The 14,815-nt window shown below is 34.8% G+C and overlaps 1 protein-coding gene across 2 annotated transcripts in view; it reads right to left on the minus strand.

The window, feature by feature from the left end:
* The window catches only part of SLC44A1 (solute carrier family 44 member 1), a 213,510-nt gene that overhangs the window by 13,340 nt on the left and 185,355 nt on the right, over positions 1-14,815 (minus strand). For both annotated transcript variants that reach the window (XM_020995459.2, XM_020995458.2), the window contains exons 12-13: positions 10,291-10,374; positions 2,260-2,397 (exon numbers count right to left, since the gene is read on the minus strand). In XM_020995459.2, coding sequence (XP_020851118.1) covers positions 2,260-2,397; positions 10,291-10,374 — 222 coding nt within the window. The remainder of the gene's footprint in view (positions 1-2,259; positions 2,398-10,290; positions 10,375-14,815) is intronic.

The following is a 14,815-nucleotide window of genomic DNA, read 5'->3' on the forward strand; positions in this document are numbered from 1 at the left end:
TTCTTTCCTTTTTACCTTTGTTCACTACATTGTTCCTGCTTGAAACGTATTCCTCACTCCTTTTTTTCCTATCCCAAATCTATCAACTGTTCAAAGCCCAAATCAAGTCCTACCTTTAAGCCTCCCTGACCACTCTAGCCCACAACCATCTCTTCTTTAGTCCTATATAGCACTTATATGCATCCCAATTTAGCACTGAAATACTATCTTAAATTCAATTATTTAACTTCTCATATGTATATCTTAATTCTCTACAGGTGACTATTTGCTTTTTTTGAGGGTGGAGATTGCTGCACATTACAGTGCCTATACTAGTACAGTAATGAACACAAACTAGGAGTGGAATCAGTATCAGTTGAGAGTAATGATGGCTTTCATCAAGACATGCACCTATGTCCACCCAATCCTCTCTAGTCACAAGACACATGGCAAGTTCTGGGCGATGACGTATGGGCAAGACACAAACAAAAATGCGACTGGTCCCAAATAGCAACTGGATCCACTGCCTTGGCTTTGTGTAAGTTTCTAAGGATCTAACTGAGCTAAATGATCCAAAAGGAGGCTTCAATTTTTTTCTTTGCACATAATAGCTAGCATTTGTATAGCTCTGTAAGGCTTACAAGGCGTTTTACAATTACTATCTCATTTTATCTTCACAACCACCCCAGGAGGTAGCTGCTATTACTACCCCATTTTACAAATGAGGAAATTTAGGCAAAAATGCTTAATGTCTTGCCCAGGAGCACAGAGTTTCTAAGTATTTGAGGCCACATTTGAATTCAAGTCTTCAAGACTCTAGGTTTATCCACTCCACCACCTAGCTGCCACTTCTGAATTATTAGGCACATAACAGTAGAACAGCACATATTTTTTAAAGCAAAGTCAATTTTTATTATAATATTTTGAGATATAAATAGGATAAAAGCAGAGTTCACCTGGTAGAGCTGACCTAGATAGCTCTCTAATGGCTCTTCCAGCTCTAAACTTCTATGCATGTAACTAATAGCCAGTTTGTATCCAACACTGTTCTTTTTAAGCTTTTCACCATTATGCTTATTTCCAATGATTTGAGAAACATCTTTTCAGGGAAAACATTTCATGACATATATCAAACAGTTCTTGGGAACTCCAGAGTGCCCTTTAGTTCACCCCTTCCCCTTACACCATTATCTAATTTTTAAGTACTCACCTCATAGTCTATTGATTTATTTATTTGCTGAAGCTTAAAAAAAGTAGACTATAAGCTCAACCCATTATCTCATGACTTAATATAAACTGACAATAAAAAGGGAAGGCAACTGGCAAACTATAAGCCTGAATACAAAATCTTGGCATACAGGTCACTCTTAACCCCATCTAAATTAGTTCTTTAGGATAATGAATTCTTTAAAATGCAAACATATGCCAGGACCTAACCAGGTTAGTAGAAAGCAGGATTACCTATAGCTTTTCAAAAATTACATTTTATTTGTATAATTTTTATTCTAACTCTATAGTTAACAATCTCCTAAGTATCATCCTACTTCCAATCATATACAACCAACATACATTATACTTCAGTTTCTCTATACCAAATGACCATTCTTGTCCAAAGTATGTTTTAAAAACATAATGGAATAATATGGATTCTAATATACTTGAGCACTTCAAAAGGTATATGATATCACTTACATTTGTATTCTCATCTCTGATGCAGACCACTCCTCACTCCGTGCTTAAGTAGATAGTTTCAGGGACACAGAATGGAACAGAGGATAGAGCACTGGATGTAGAGCCAGAAAGACTGGACTTTAAGTCCTATCTCCATACTTACTAGCCGTAATTAACTTAATCTCTGCAAGCCTCAATTTCCTCACTTGTAAATAGGGGGATAATGATGCCTGTAGCATCTTCTTTGCAAGGCCAGTGTGACGATCAAAAGTAAACAGCTTTAAAAACCTTAAAGTGCTATATAAATGTCAGTTATTTCATGAGCTGTTATGGTCAATTATTTAATCATCTCATGATCAACTTTCTCATGATAAGGATTCAACTAAAGGCTGAATTATGTCCCCCAAATATAAAGTGACACAAAGGTATAAAACAAAAGTATGGCAGGTTTTAGTCCTGTCTTCCAACAGTGACATTATACAAAGTCTACTCTGTGTATCCAGATAACTTTGAAATATGAGAGAAAACATGCAGAAATCATTCCTTACAATTCAGACATGCACACATGTTTAAAAGATGTAAGCTCTTTATAATGTATATTGGTCCTACCTTGCCGAGGAATAACATAAAATCTCCCACTGTGTTGATGGTAGCTACTCTCAAAGCATTCTCCACTAAAATTACAAAGGCATCCTTTGCTGAGGTGCAAAAGTTGGTACTGTTGATAGCTGTGGCTGTGTATGCATTCTGAACAAAAGCAAAAACAATATTTTCATCAACAATTTTTTCTCTTCGTGTTTGGGAAATTATACCTTTAAAATGTATTCACAATTACACAATACAAAAAGTTAAAATAAAAATAAACAAAAGGAAATAGGTGATTGTAAAAGATATATAGCAATGTCTCATTTATCTGACATTATTAGGAAGTCTTGTTATGGGTATTTTCTCACTCTCATTAAGCTGATGCTTAACCTACAAGAATGAAAAAATTTAAATATTTTAACTATTTTTGCTGGCGAACTTTATATTTCCACAAATAATTTTTTTTAAAGGCAATTAGAGTTAAGTGACTTGCCAGGGTCACACAGCTAGTAAGTGTCAAGTATTTGGTCTGAGGCCAGATTTGAACTCAGGTCCACCTGACTTCAGGGCCAGTCCTCTATCCACTATGCCACCTAGCTGCCCCTTCCACAAATAATTATTTTAGGAGAATCCCAACATAATATTTCAGAAGACATTTTTCTGCAACCTTAAGGAGAACATGAGAAAAAAGGATAGTTTAGCCACAAGGACTACTATAGTGACTGTAAAGTTTACTAAAATAAATACAGGAAGATGTGAAGCAAGAGATAATGAAGTTAGAGCTCTCAAGAAAAACTCAGAATAAACAGCATAATAGAAAAGCTGAAAAATGTTATCCAAATAGGGTGTTCCATGAAAAGTAGAATGAAGCAAACAAAACTCAAAAACTCAATGATACAAGAAATATTATTAACAGTCAAAAAACCAAAAATATAGAACATGTGAGGTATCAACTATCAGAAACAACTGACTTGGAAAACAGGATGAGAAAAAGAATCTAAGACTCACTGGATTCCTGAAAAACCTGGTTACTAACAAATATTCAATTACACTAACTTTTTTTCAAAGAAGCTACCATAGCCATTAGAACCAGAAGACAAATGAAAATAGCATTCCGTAAGTTGTCAGTTGGGCTTATTATCAACAATAACTTACCTGGAAAAGCTAAGAATAATCTTACAGGGAAAGAACTGGATTTTTAATGGAATAGTGGACTTTAAAGCATTTCTAATGAAAAGACCATAGGAAGGAAACAACCATTTATTATGTGCTTGCTAGGTAAAAGTCACTCTACTAAGCACGTTAGAAGTATTGTCTCATTTAATCCTCATAACAATCCTGGGAATTAGGTGTTATTATAATCTCCATTTTATAGTTGAGGAAACAGAGGCAAAGGATAAGTGACTTGCCCAGGTCACAAAGCTAATAAGTATCAGAGGGTGGGTTTGAACTTGAGTTTTCCTGACTCTAGGCCCTAGTTACCTAAGTGTCTGAGTAAGAACTTTTAAATACAAAAATAAGAATTAAGAAAAAGATAAATTTATCTGAGCAATTGGAAAGGGCTATTGATAATGTGGTGCTAACATTTTAACAGTGTAAGAAACAAGTGTTCCTTCAGGAACTTCATGTCTTCAAGGGTTACTAAGAGAGTTAAATAAGAAAAGCAAAGCAGAGGGCCTGGGGATAGATTGGTTCTATTCTGAGCATTTTAAGAGTAGAAAAAGACAGGAGAATAAAAGGAAAATACTAATTTATACAGGAGGAAGAAGGGAGTAAAAGTTCCTATTTCTTATAATTGAGGTGGGTGAAAAGAAGAGTACATAAACATTATCTGAAAGATACCCTAAAGGGAAGGTTGAAAACACAAATACACACGTGCGCGCGCGCGCACGCACACACACACACACACACACACACACACACACACACACACACGCAGTCTAGTATAGAAACTTAATAGAGAAACAAGTATGAATAGCCACAAAGAAAACAAACTTCCTAATCCTGAAGGGTGATTAAGAGATAAAAAAGAAAATAACTGGAAGCTAAATTATGTCTATCAACTGGGAAATGGCTAAACAAATTGTGATATATGAATGTATTGGGATATTACTGTTCTGTAAGAAGTGACAAAACAATCTATGAGAATCCTGGGCAATACAAACTTATGCAGAATGAAGTAAGCAGAACTAGGAGAACAATATATACAAGAAAAATTACACTGTAAATCAACTATGAAAGACTTCAGAATTCTGATCAATGCTATGACCAGTCGTATCTCTGAACACATGATGAAACATATCCTGAAAGGGAAGTGATGGGCTCACAGTGAACAAAGAGATATTTTTTGGCAGAGCTTTCACAAATGGCCTCAATCATGAATGAATTAAACAATGACATCAATGAAACATGACCAGGTTCTCAGATAAAAAGGTGTGGGAGATTTGAGGATGACTGAAAAAGTTTGGAAAAGCCACTAGGGTGGTCAACATTGTCAGACGCAGCAAAGAGATCAAGAAGGATGACAAAAAAGATACAGATATTATTTCCATACTATCTGTATTTAATAGTTTAGTTTATGGAAATTAATTATGATGTAGTAGGACTTCTCTTCTACCCTCCTAATCTCGATAACCCTCTCTTTAAAATTTGTATATCATCAATCAAAAGGATTCTTTTTATCTTTGGCTTTACTTGGTTCCTAGGAGTGAAAACAAGGTAAATTATAGATGTAAGACCTACTGGAACAAAAATAAACTTTCAGTTAACCATAATTTTTGGTCAAAACTTACAATAACCTAACATAAGATATAGCATACAGTCTTAAATAATAGGGAATAACTGCAAATTCAGATAGAAAGATCTTTCTTTGAATTTTTTGCTGACATGGTTCAACAGATTAGGTAATAAAGTTCTTTGATGAGAATAAATGTGTCCTCTTATTCATTTTTATTCCCCATGTAGCCTGTGGCACAGCAGAAGAAGGCCCTCGAAACACTGAATTTATCTCTCTCCTTCTATAGAAAAAGTATGAATTAAAAAACTTATGATGTGTCTCAACTTATGCTGTTCTTTTCATGTCTGGGAGGTGATGCTCTTTCTTATAACAGAAGAGGTGATGGTGGAAAAGAGTTCTGAGCAAAGACCATGAAGTTGAAAAGCTTCATTGGTTCTCTGGAGACATCCACATCTTGCTCCTTGAGGGCATCAATGATTCCATTTTGTCATTATATCCTCAATACAACCAAAGTACCTGGCACACAGCAGGCATGTAATAAATGTTTACTGAATGACCAATGGTTCATGTTTCTTTGAAATGGTATGAATTTAAACACTATCAGTGTTGGCCAGAGTCTTAGGCAGGGATGAGACCTAGAATTTCCCAGATGAGAAAATTTCACCAATTTGTGTCAGCACCTTAAGAGTTCTAGAAAGGTGCCTAGGACATTGAGAGAGTAAGGCACTTGTCCAGGGTGACATAGCCAGTATGTGCCAGAGGCAGCACTTGAAGCCAGATGCTTCCTGGCTCTGAGGCCAAATCTCTAGCCACTGCAACTGTGGTGTCAAACTCAAGAGAAATGGGGCCACTACACTGTACATAAGGATCCCAGTGGACTGCACATTTGAAAACTACCTATTAACATATCTATGTTCTACTGTATTTTATTTATTTTGTTAAATTTTTCCTAATCACACTTTAATCTAGTTTGGTTGCTCTTGGGAGTATTTGGCCCCTGTTTTTGAAACCTCTGCACCACTGCTGCCTCTAACCACATTCATATGCAAGTGCAAAACCTACATTTGAAAAGCAAATACCAATGATTTTTGGAGACCAGTACCACTGCTCAAATGCATAAAAAAAAGGTCTTTTTAGAAAGTGATCAGTAAGAGGCAAAGAAAAGAGACTGAGGAGAGAAAAAAGTTTATCTGAGCATCTACTATGGATGGATTCATATGACTATGGCTTAGACCTTCTGCGTAATTTAACAAGTACCAGAGTATCAAGAGAAGCTTCCCTCCAGAGAAAAGAAATAAACATTTACATAGCACCTACTATGTGAAAGGCACTGTGCTAAGCACTTTTAATAAATATCTCATTTGATGCTCAGAACAACTTTGTGAGGTAGGCAATGTTATTCCCACTTTACAACTGAGGAAACGGAGGTAAACAAAGATTAAGTGACTTGCTCAGAGTCACACAGCTAGTAAGTGGCTGATGCCACATTTGAACTCAGGATGTCCTGCCTCAAGGCTCAGCACCACCAGCTGCCTCTCTCTACAGTTCTCCTATCCTTCAACTTCATATTTCGGTTTCCAGGAAAAGTCTGTGATTATCATCATTACTTATCATTGTCTTAAACATTTCAGACAGGTAAGCTTCTACACTCTGCTCTAAAAGACTCTAGGAAGAAGACTGTGGCACCTCCAAAGTCCTGTCAATGAGCACTCATATTTTAGTTAAGTCCCTCTTGTTTCAGTTTGAATCCTTTCCCTCTTGTTTGCAGTAAGTAATAAGAGATGAAGCTCTTCTTCTGCCCTTGTTTTAACTCTTTTTACATTCTATATAATTACTGCATTAGGCCATTCTTTGGGTTATATAATACTCTTTCATCTAGTCTTCTTTCACATACACAACTTCCCAACTAAAACTTTTCTTTGCACCCTCCTGATGTTCCAGATATGAAAGAAGCATCACAGTGTGCTGGAAAGAACAGAGAACTGAAAATCAGAGGACTAAGAGTTCATGTTGCAGTGCTGCTACTTATTACCTACATGCTCTTCGAAGAGTAACTTCACTCCTCAGGATCTCACTTTCCTCCTCTCTAACAGGAGAGGGTTGGACTAAGTGATCTCCAAGGTTTCTTCTGGCTCTAAATACTATAACCCTATGAACTCCAAACTAGATATAGTACTAAACTGTAAACCTATACAAAATTTAGGGGAAAGACTACCTTATAGGTCAAATATGCTACATATTCCAAAGCAATTTGTAAATGTCAAGTAACTTATCTTAAAAACACGTTAATTTTTTCCCCCTTTTTTAGTAAGTTCTAAATCCTTGAGGTGTTCAGCTTTAGGTACAAAGACATTTGGCTTGCATCACTTTCATATGATTACTGTCTACTAGGGTGATATTGTTTCCTTTTCTTTCCTCAATGTACAACCCTGCACTTGTCCATCTTAAACACCATTCTCTTTACTTGTACCTCATCAAGGTCTTTTTTAATCTCTATCCTCTTCTATGAGGTGTGACTTAGTTATCTCACTTCGTTTGGTGTCTCCAGAGAACTTAAGTTTTTTTTTTTTAGCATATTACTCAAATCACTGATAAAGATTTCTTATGATGTTGGGTATAGGAATAAAGATAAACTGTAGAGCTGGGCACTCTGGGTTTTTTTTTCCCTCTTAGCAGAAACATAGATTGTTGGAACCAGAAGGAATTTTAGAGGTCATCGCATCCAATCCCCTTCATTTTACAGATGAGAAAGCTGATGCTGAAAATAAAAGGATATGCCAAAGGTCACATAACTATTAAGTGACAGATGAGACAACAAACTTCAGGTCTAGCATTTCTCCTCCACTTCCTTACTTCTTAGGTTACCATGACCCTTTAAGTATGGCCTTTGCATCACTGATGCACCCGTACACTCTTATGCTCCACTAGAGCAAATCTCCATTTTCCAGCTTGGTGATGGTTTCATATGTATACGTGTAGGTATAGATGAACCAAAACTGCAAAGAAGAATGTTTTCCTAGTATGAAAAACTGAGTTGAATCTCTCTTATGAATAGGGATTTAAAAAAAAAAGCTCTATAAACATAAGGAAAAAAAGTCAAGAAACTTTTGGACACTGTGTAAGTCACTGTGTAAGTTTAAATACCTGTAGTCAGGGAGGACATAAAATAAGAAACCATGTGTTAACATACTGATTTGCACCTAATAGGTACTTCAAAAATTTTTGTTGGATTAGACTGGATTGAGCTGTAGCTCAGTTAGACAGGTCCCTTTCTGTTTAAGGAATTCATGAAAACATTCAATTAGAAAATATTTATAAGAGGAAGTATAATATCGTGGCTTTGCAGTCAAATGACCTGGGTGTGAATCCCTGTTATGACATTTAAAACAGCATGATTGGGCAAGTCACTTCAAATCTGTGAGCTTCAGTTTCCAAATCTGGAAAATGTACAGAACAATAATTTTAATATCTATCTCAAAGAACTAGCTTTTTATTAAGCATTACACGAATATAATTATTATTAATTTGAGAAACATTTGCTAAACATCTACAATTTCAGTGGATGATAATTCTATATTTATGTAGGAAAAGGTACAACAAATATTCTTGTCTATAGGTCAGACTGAATCACCCTAAGGAGTCATGAACATTCACTGCTACCAACACAAGAAGGTGATGTTTAAAGTAAGTGAAAAAGAGAATGCTATTTCAAGTGAAGGGGGGGGGAAAGGAAGTAAGAGGTAGGAGGGTTGTGTATTATTTTTGTTGAAGGGGAAGAAAGGAAAAACAATGGTTTATGAATAGTCCTTATGAATTGGTCCTTTTAGGCAAATCTTTAAAAGGCAATGGAATAGTTTTGGGATCTTCTGAAAAAAAAAAATCAATAGCAGTCTAACTTACTTTCTATTCCCTAATTCAAACACTGCAGACTAGGAGGGAAACAAAAAGGAATGTGTGAAGTAGTTCATATGAAATGGTGTTAGTTTTGAATGGCTTACAGTAAAAGCAGACTTATACTACGTAATTCTGTAATTCTTTAAAACAAATCTTATGGCAGAGAAAAAGGAAGTTGAATAGCATTCTGACAATGTTTCATTCAAAATAGGGAGAAAAGAGAAAGAGAGATTTTAGAGTGAAAAGACGAAATACAGTGAAGAGATGAGACACTGTTGAAAACAGAAGGCAGGAGAGAGCATTCCAGTTTGTATGCTCAGAAATGAGGAATCAAAATTAAAGCTCTTTAAAGAATGAGGATGCCGGTTCTGAAACACCATTTGCCATTTCCACCCACTTCAAAAACTACAGAAACAATTTATCCTTTGATTTTTTTTCTAAGACAAGACTCACAGAGCTCAAGATGGGGAAAATGTACAGATACAGAAAGTCAGTATAAAAAAGAAAGGAATTTAATTTTTGAACAGTAGTATATGATTGCATAGAAGTAATCAGAACATTCAAACTTTTTTTTTGTAAAGTGGTGATCTCAAACAACATTATAAGGGATGGTGCTTCAGTTAGCTTTAAAAAAATTACCTATATAATTAGAAGAAATATGACTAGAAGGAATAGAGTCTTGGAAAGCCAAGAGCTTTGGGCTCATGGAGCAGTTAAATATGTGGAATTAGGGACAATGAGGAGACTCGCATTAAATGAATATTATTCTCAAATCCTGAGATAAACGTCTTATAATTCAGAGAAACAGGAGAAAATCATATCATGAAGATAGCCATATCTGATAAAACGTAACACCACAAAAGCAGAGAACAAAAATTCAAGTTTTCTTTTCTTTTTTTTTTTTTTTGGTTGGGGAGGAATATTCCTAAAGTTAAAACAGAGATTTTTTTTTTCTGGAAGATAGTATTTTGGCTAAACTCTAAAACATTAAAAAAAAAATAAATTCTAAAACATTTAAAAAGTACACCTCAAAAACAAATTTTATTTTCTACAAATCATTTCAAACAAATATAACAAGGCTTGAGAGTTGTAGGTGCAAATTATTAAGTAGTACTTAATTACTGGACATATTTGTTTTAATTGTGAGGACATGATTACATTCAGTTCTAAATGACTTTCCTGAAAGTTGAACCCTAATAATTTTTCATTCATGCATCATAAATGGAAAATAATGCAATAATAAATCTCAGGAGAAACAAAATATACATTAACTTTAGCTTAAGGATCTAACTGAAACATATAGGCTTGTTAACAAATATAATGCAATAAGGGGGGAAAAACCTTTTCAATGAATTAAAATTAATTCTCAGAGGAGGAAAAATGATCTCTTTTCAGTGAAAGTTGATATGTATACATAGTGTTACCTGATTTAAATAATTTAGGCACTTTTCAAGACACCAGAGGCAACAGATGCAAGATTTCAGCATACATCGAGCACAGGCATTTTCCTAAAAGGAGAAAAAAGGAACTATAATTTAAAAACTGAAGAACCAAACTCAATCATAAGGAATTTTAAGGGAAAAAATATGCAGACTCCACTTTATATTTTATCATTACTAATACAGTCATTTCAATTCCCTATTTTTACTCCCTACCTCTGCCAAATTAACCTCCTACTATGACCTGCCTTGTGTCCCCTTCCCCCCAAAACAAATGAAAACATCTAATACAGTAACTGCATCTGACAATATATATGATATTCTGTCCTAGTGGTCCTTCACCTCTCTGCTCTGATGGGAAGTTATGCTCTATTGTTTGTTCTGCAGAACTTCAGTGGTCTTTCAAGTACTCATAGGTTCAACTTCCTTTTAATAAACTTTCCATGTATATTGTTGAAGTCATTGTGCATACTGTTTTCTTGATTCTACATATTTTAGATACATCAGATCATACAAATTTTTATACTTTTTTGAATTTATCATATCCATAATTTTTTTATTATATTTTTTCATTTACACATTAAAAACAATTGTTAACTTTCATTTTTTACAATTGTCAGTTCCAAATTCTCTCTCCCTCTCCCTTCTGTCCTCTCTCACTGAGAAGGCAAACAATTTGATATATACTATACAAGTGCAGTCATGGAGAACATATTTCCATATTAGTCATATTTTGTGAAAGAAAACAAAGACAAAAAATCCCAAAGAAAATAAAGTTTAAAAAAAAGTATGCTTCAACCTACATTTATCATTCCATCAGTTCTTTCTCTGGAGGTGGATAGCGTTTTTCATCATAGGTCCCTCAGAACTGTCTTGGATCTTTGTATCACTGAATATACCTAAGTCATTTATAGTAGATCATCATACAACATTGCTGTTACCATGTACAATGTTCTTCTAGTTCTGCTCACTTCACTTTGCATCAGTTCATGGAAGCCTTCCCAGGTTTTTCTGAAAGCATCCTACTCATCATTTCTTATAGCACAATAGTATTTCACCACAATCATATACCACAACTTGTTCAACCATCCCCCAATTGATAGACATCCCTTCAAATTCCAATTCTTGGCCACCACAAAAAGAGTTGCTATAAATATTTTTGTACAAATAAGTCCTTACCCCTTTTTAAAAATCTCTTTCTTGGGTTAAAGGGTATGCCCAGTTTATAGCCTTTTGGCCATAGTTCCAAATTGCTCTCCAGAACAGTTGAATCGGTTCACAACTCCACCAACAGTACACTGGTGTTTCAATTTTCTCCCATTCCCTCCAACATTTGTCATTTTCCTTTTCTGTCACATTAGCTAATCTGATAGGTGTGAGGTGGTACCTCAGAGTTGTTTTAATTTGCATTTCTCTAATCCATAGTGATTTAGAGCATTTTTTCCATATAAATATAGATAGCTTTGATTTCTTCATCTGAAAACTGACTGTTTGACTATTACCCAAATGGGGAATGATTTGTACTCTTATAAATTTGACTCCATCCTCTCTATATTTGAGAAATGAAGCCTTTATCAGAGACAGTTTTGAGCTTTCCTTCTAATCCTGGCTGTTAATGTTTTTTTGTGCAAAAACTTCTTAATTTCATGTATCAAAATTATCCATTTTACATCCTGTAATGCTCTTTATCTCTGGTTTGGTCATAAATGGTTCCCTTATCCATAGATCTGACAGGTTAAATATTCCATGCTCCCCTAATCTCCTTATGATATCACCCTTTATGTCTAAACCATGTACCAATTTTGACATTATGCTGCTATACACTGTGAGATGCTGATCTATACCTAGTTTCTGCCAAACTATTTTCAGTATTCCTAGTAGTTTTTGTCCCCAAAGTTTAGATCTCTCAGTTTATTAAACACTAGATTACTATTGTCATTTATTAGTGTGTATTGTGCACTTAATCTATTTCACTCTATTTCTTAGCTAGTACCAGATTGTTTTGATGATTACCACTTTGAAAAATAGTTTGAGAACTGGTAGGGCTAAGTCACCTTTCCTCCATATCCATCATTTATTAACAGAAAGTATTATTATGAACCCCTGCTGACTGAAGTGACCGTGTGTGTGTGTGTGTGTGTGTGTGTGTGTGTGTGTGTGTGTATTTCATAGTTTTTCTAACCATTCTCCAATCCATGGACATCTTTGTTTCTATTTCTTTAATACTATGGTACTGCTATATGACTAGTGAACTCTATGTTGGACAATTGTTTCTATCTTTGAGTTTCTTGGGGTAACTGCTCAATAGAGAAATCACTGGGTCAAATGTATGAACAGTTTTACTCATTGTTCTTGTATAATTTGAAGTGCTTTCCAGAATGGCTGGATTTTTTTATAGCTCTATTAATAGTGTTTGTATGCCTTTCTTCTCATTGACTCTAACATCTTTTTCAATTTGCATGGTGGGTGTAAGGTACAACCTGAGTTGTTTTAACTTGTACTTCTTTTATTAGTGATTTGGAGTATGTTTTCATGTGGTCATTCAAAGTTTATAATTCTTCAGAAAACTGATTATTCATATGCGGCTATTTAGCTATTGGGGAATAGGCTTTTAAAAATGTATCATTCTTTATTTCTTTACATTTTAAATCTAATTTTATTGCTATCTTTTGCTTTTATATTACTTCCCCTCTCCCTCTCATGCCTAGTAAGAAAGATTAAAAAACAAAGAGGACAAAAGCAGTTTAACAAAATTAACCGGCATATTGATCATGACTGATAGAATACAAAATACTCTATACCCATAATTCTGAGTCTTTGATAAGGGAAAGGAGGTGCATTTTCTCAACTCTTCTCCTGGGCCAAATTTTGTTGTCATCATTACAATGTTCAGGTTCATTTTTGTTGTTCTTTCCATTTGCATTATGGTAGTCACTATGGATATTGTTTTTCTGATTCTGTGTATGTATCACTTCATAAATCTTCTCATGCTTTTCGGAATTCATGTTCATTTCTTATGGTATAGTACTACAATGTTTTTAGCCATTTCCAAATGATAAGCATCTATTTTGTTTCTAGTTCTTTGCTACCACAAAAAGTGTTGCCATTAATATTTTGGTGCACATAGGCTCTTTCTTTATATCTTTGTCTCCTGGGAATATATTACTAATAATGGGATCACTGAATCAAAGCACATGGATAATTTAAGCACTTTATTGCATAATTCCAAATTGCTTTTTTCCCCCAAAATGCTTGGACCAATTCATGGCTCCACCAATAATGTGTTTTTAGTGTACTTTTCTTTATAATGTCCTTCTAACACAGACTTCAATCTTTTGTCAAGTCTGCCAAACTGCTGAGTATGAAGTTCTTTTGATTTGCATTTCTCTTATCAGTAATGATTTAGAACATTCTTTTTTTTTTTTTTGCTTCTTGGTGAGGCAATGGGGTTAAGTACTTGCCCAGGGTCACACAGCTAGTAAGTGTCAAGTGTCTAAGGCCAGATTGGAACTCAGGTCCTCCTGACTCTAAGGCCAGACATTCTCTCATATAGTTGTTAATAGTCTGCCAGTCTTTTCAAGAACTCCTTTGACTATTTACCTGTGGAGTAGCTCTTCGTCTATATATTTGTATTAATTCCCTAAAAATCTTGGATAAAAGACCCTTAGCAGAGATATTTTATACAAAGATTTCCCCCCAATTAATGCTTTCCCTTCTCATTATACTTGTACTGATTTTGTTCATGCAAAAGATTTTCAATTTCATGTGATCATGACTATCTATTTTACTTTCAGTGATAGCCTCTACCTTGTTTAGTTAAGAATTCTTCCCTAAGTGTTCTTAGGTATAAAAAGAAAGGTCCTGTATATGCCAATATTCATTCATAACAGCATATTTTTTTTTTGGGTAGCAAAGAACTAGAAACAAAGTAGATGCTTATCCTTTGGGAATGGCTGGATAAATTGTGTTATGTGAATATAACAGATTATTAGTGTGCTATAAGAAAAAAATAATATGAAGAATTCAGAGAATCATGAGAAGACATATAAAGTGATTCAGAGTAAATAAAGCCAGGAGAAAATATACACAATGACTATAATAATATAAATGGAAAGAATTTTTAAAAATGAAACTAGCAACTAGGGTGAAGAAGAAAAACCTCCTCTTGCAGAAGGGAGCTCTTGAGTTAAGATCTGAGATTCTAAGAAATTGAGGGGAAGAAGGAGAGAATTCCAGGAAGGCATTACAAAGTAATGGGTATGAGAGATGGAATGTTGTTTGAGAGGAATAGAAGGTAGCCAGTATATGTGGATTGTAGAGTAGGTGGAGGGAAGCAAATACCAAAACCTCCCAGGAAATAAAGGATGGTTCCAGGTTGTGATCAAAGGAGTTTAATTTTTGTACTAGAAGTAATGGAGAGACACCAATGAATTGTAGTTTATTGAATGGGTGAGGGAGGAGGGAATAACACGGTCAGATATGTGTTTTAGGAAAATCACTTTAGCCATGT

This window comes from Phascolarctos cinereus, unplaced genomic scaffold (assembly GCF_003287225.1).
Source record: "Phascolarctos cinereus isolate Bilbo 61053 unplaced genomic scaffold, phaCin_HiC Scaffold_4;HRSCAF=312, whole genome shotgun sequence".
In the NCBI taxonomy this organism is placed as follows: domain Eukaryota; kingdom Metazoa; phylum Chordata; class Mammalia; order Diprotodontia; family Phascolarctidae; genus Phascolarctos; species Phascolarctos cinereus.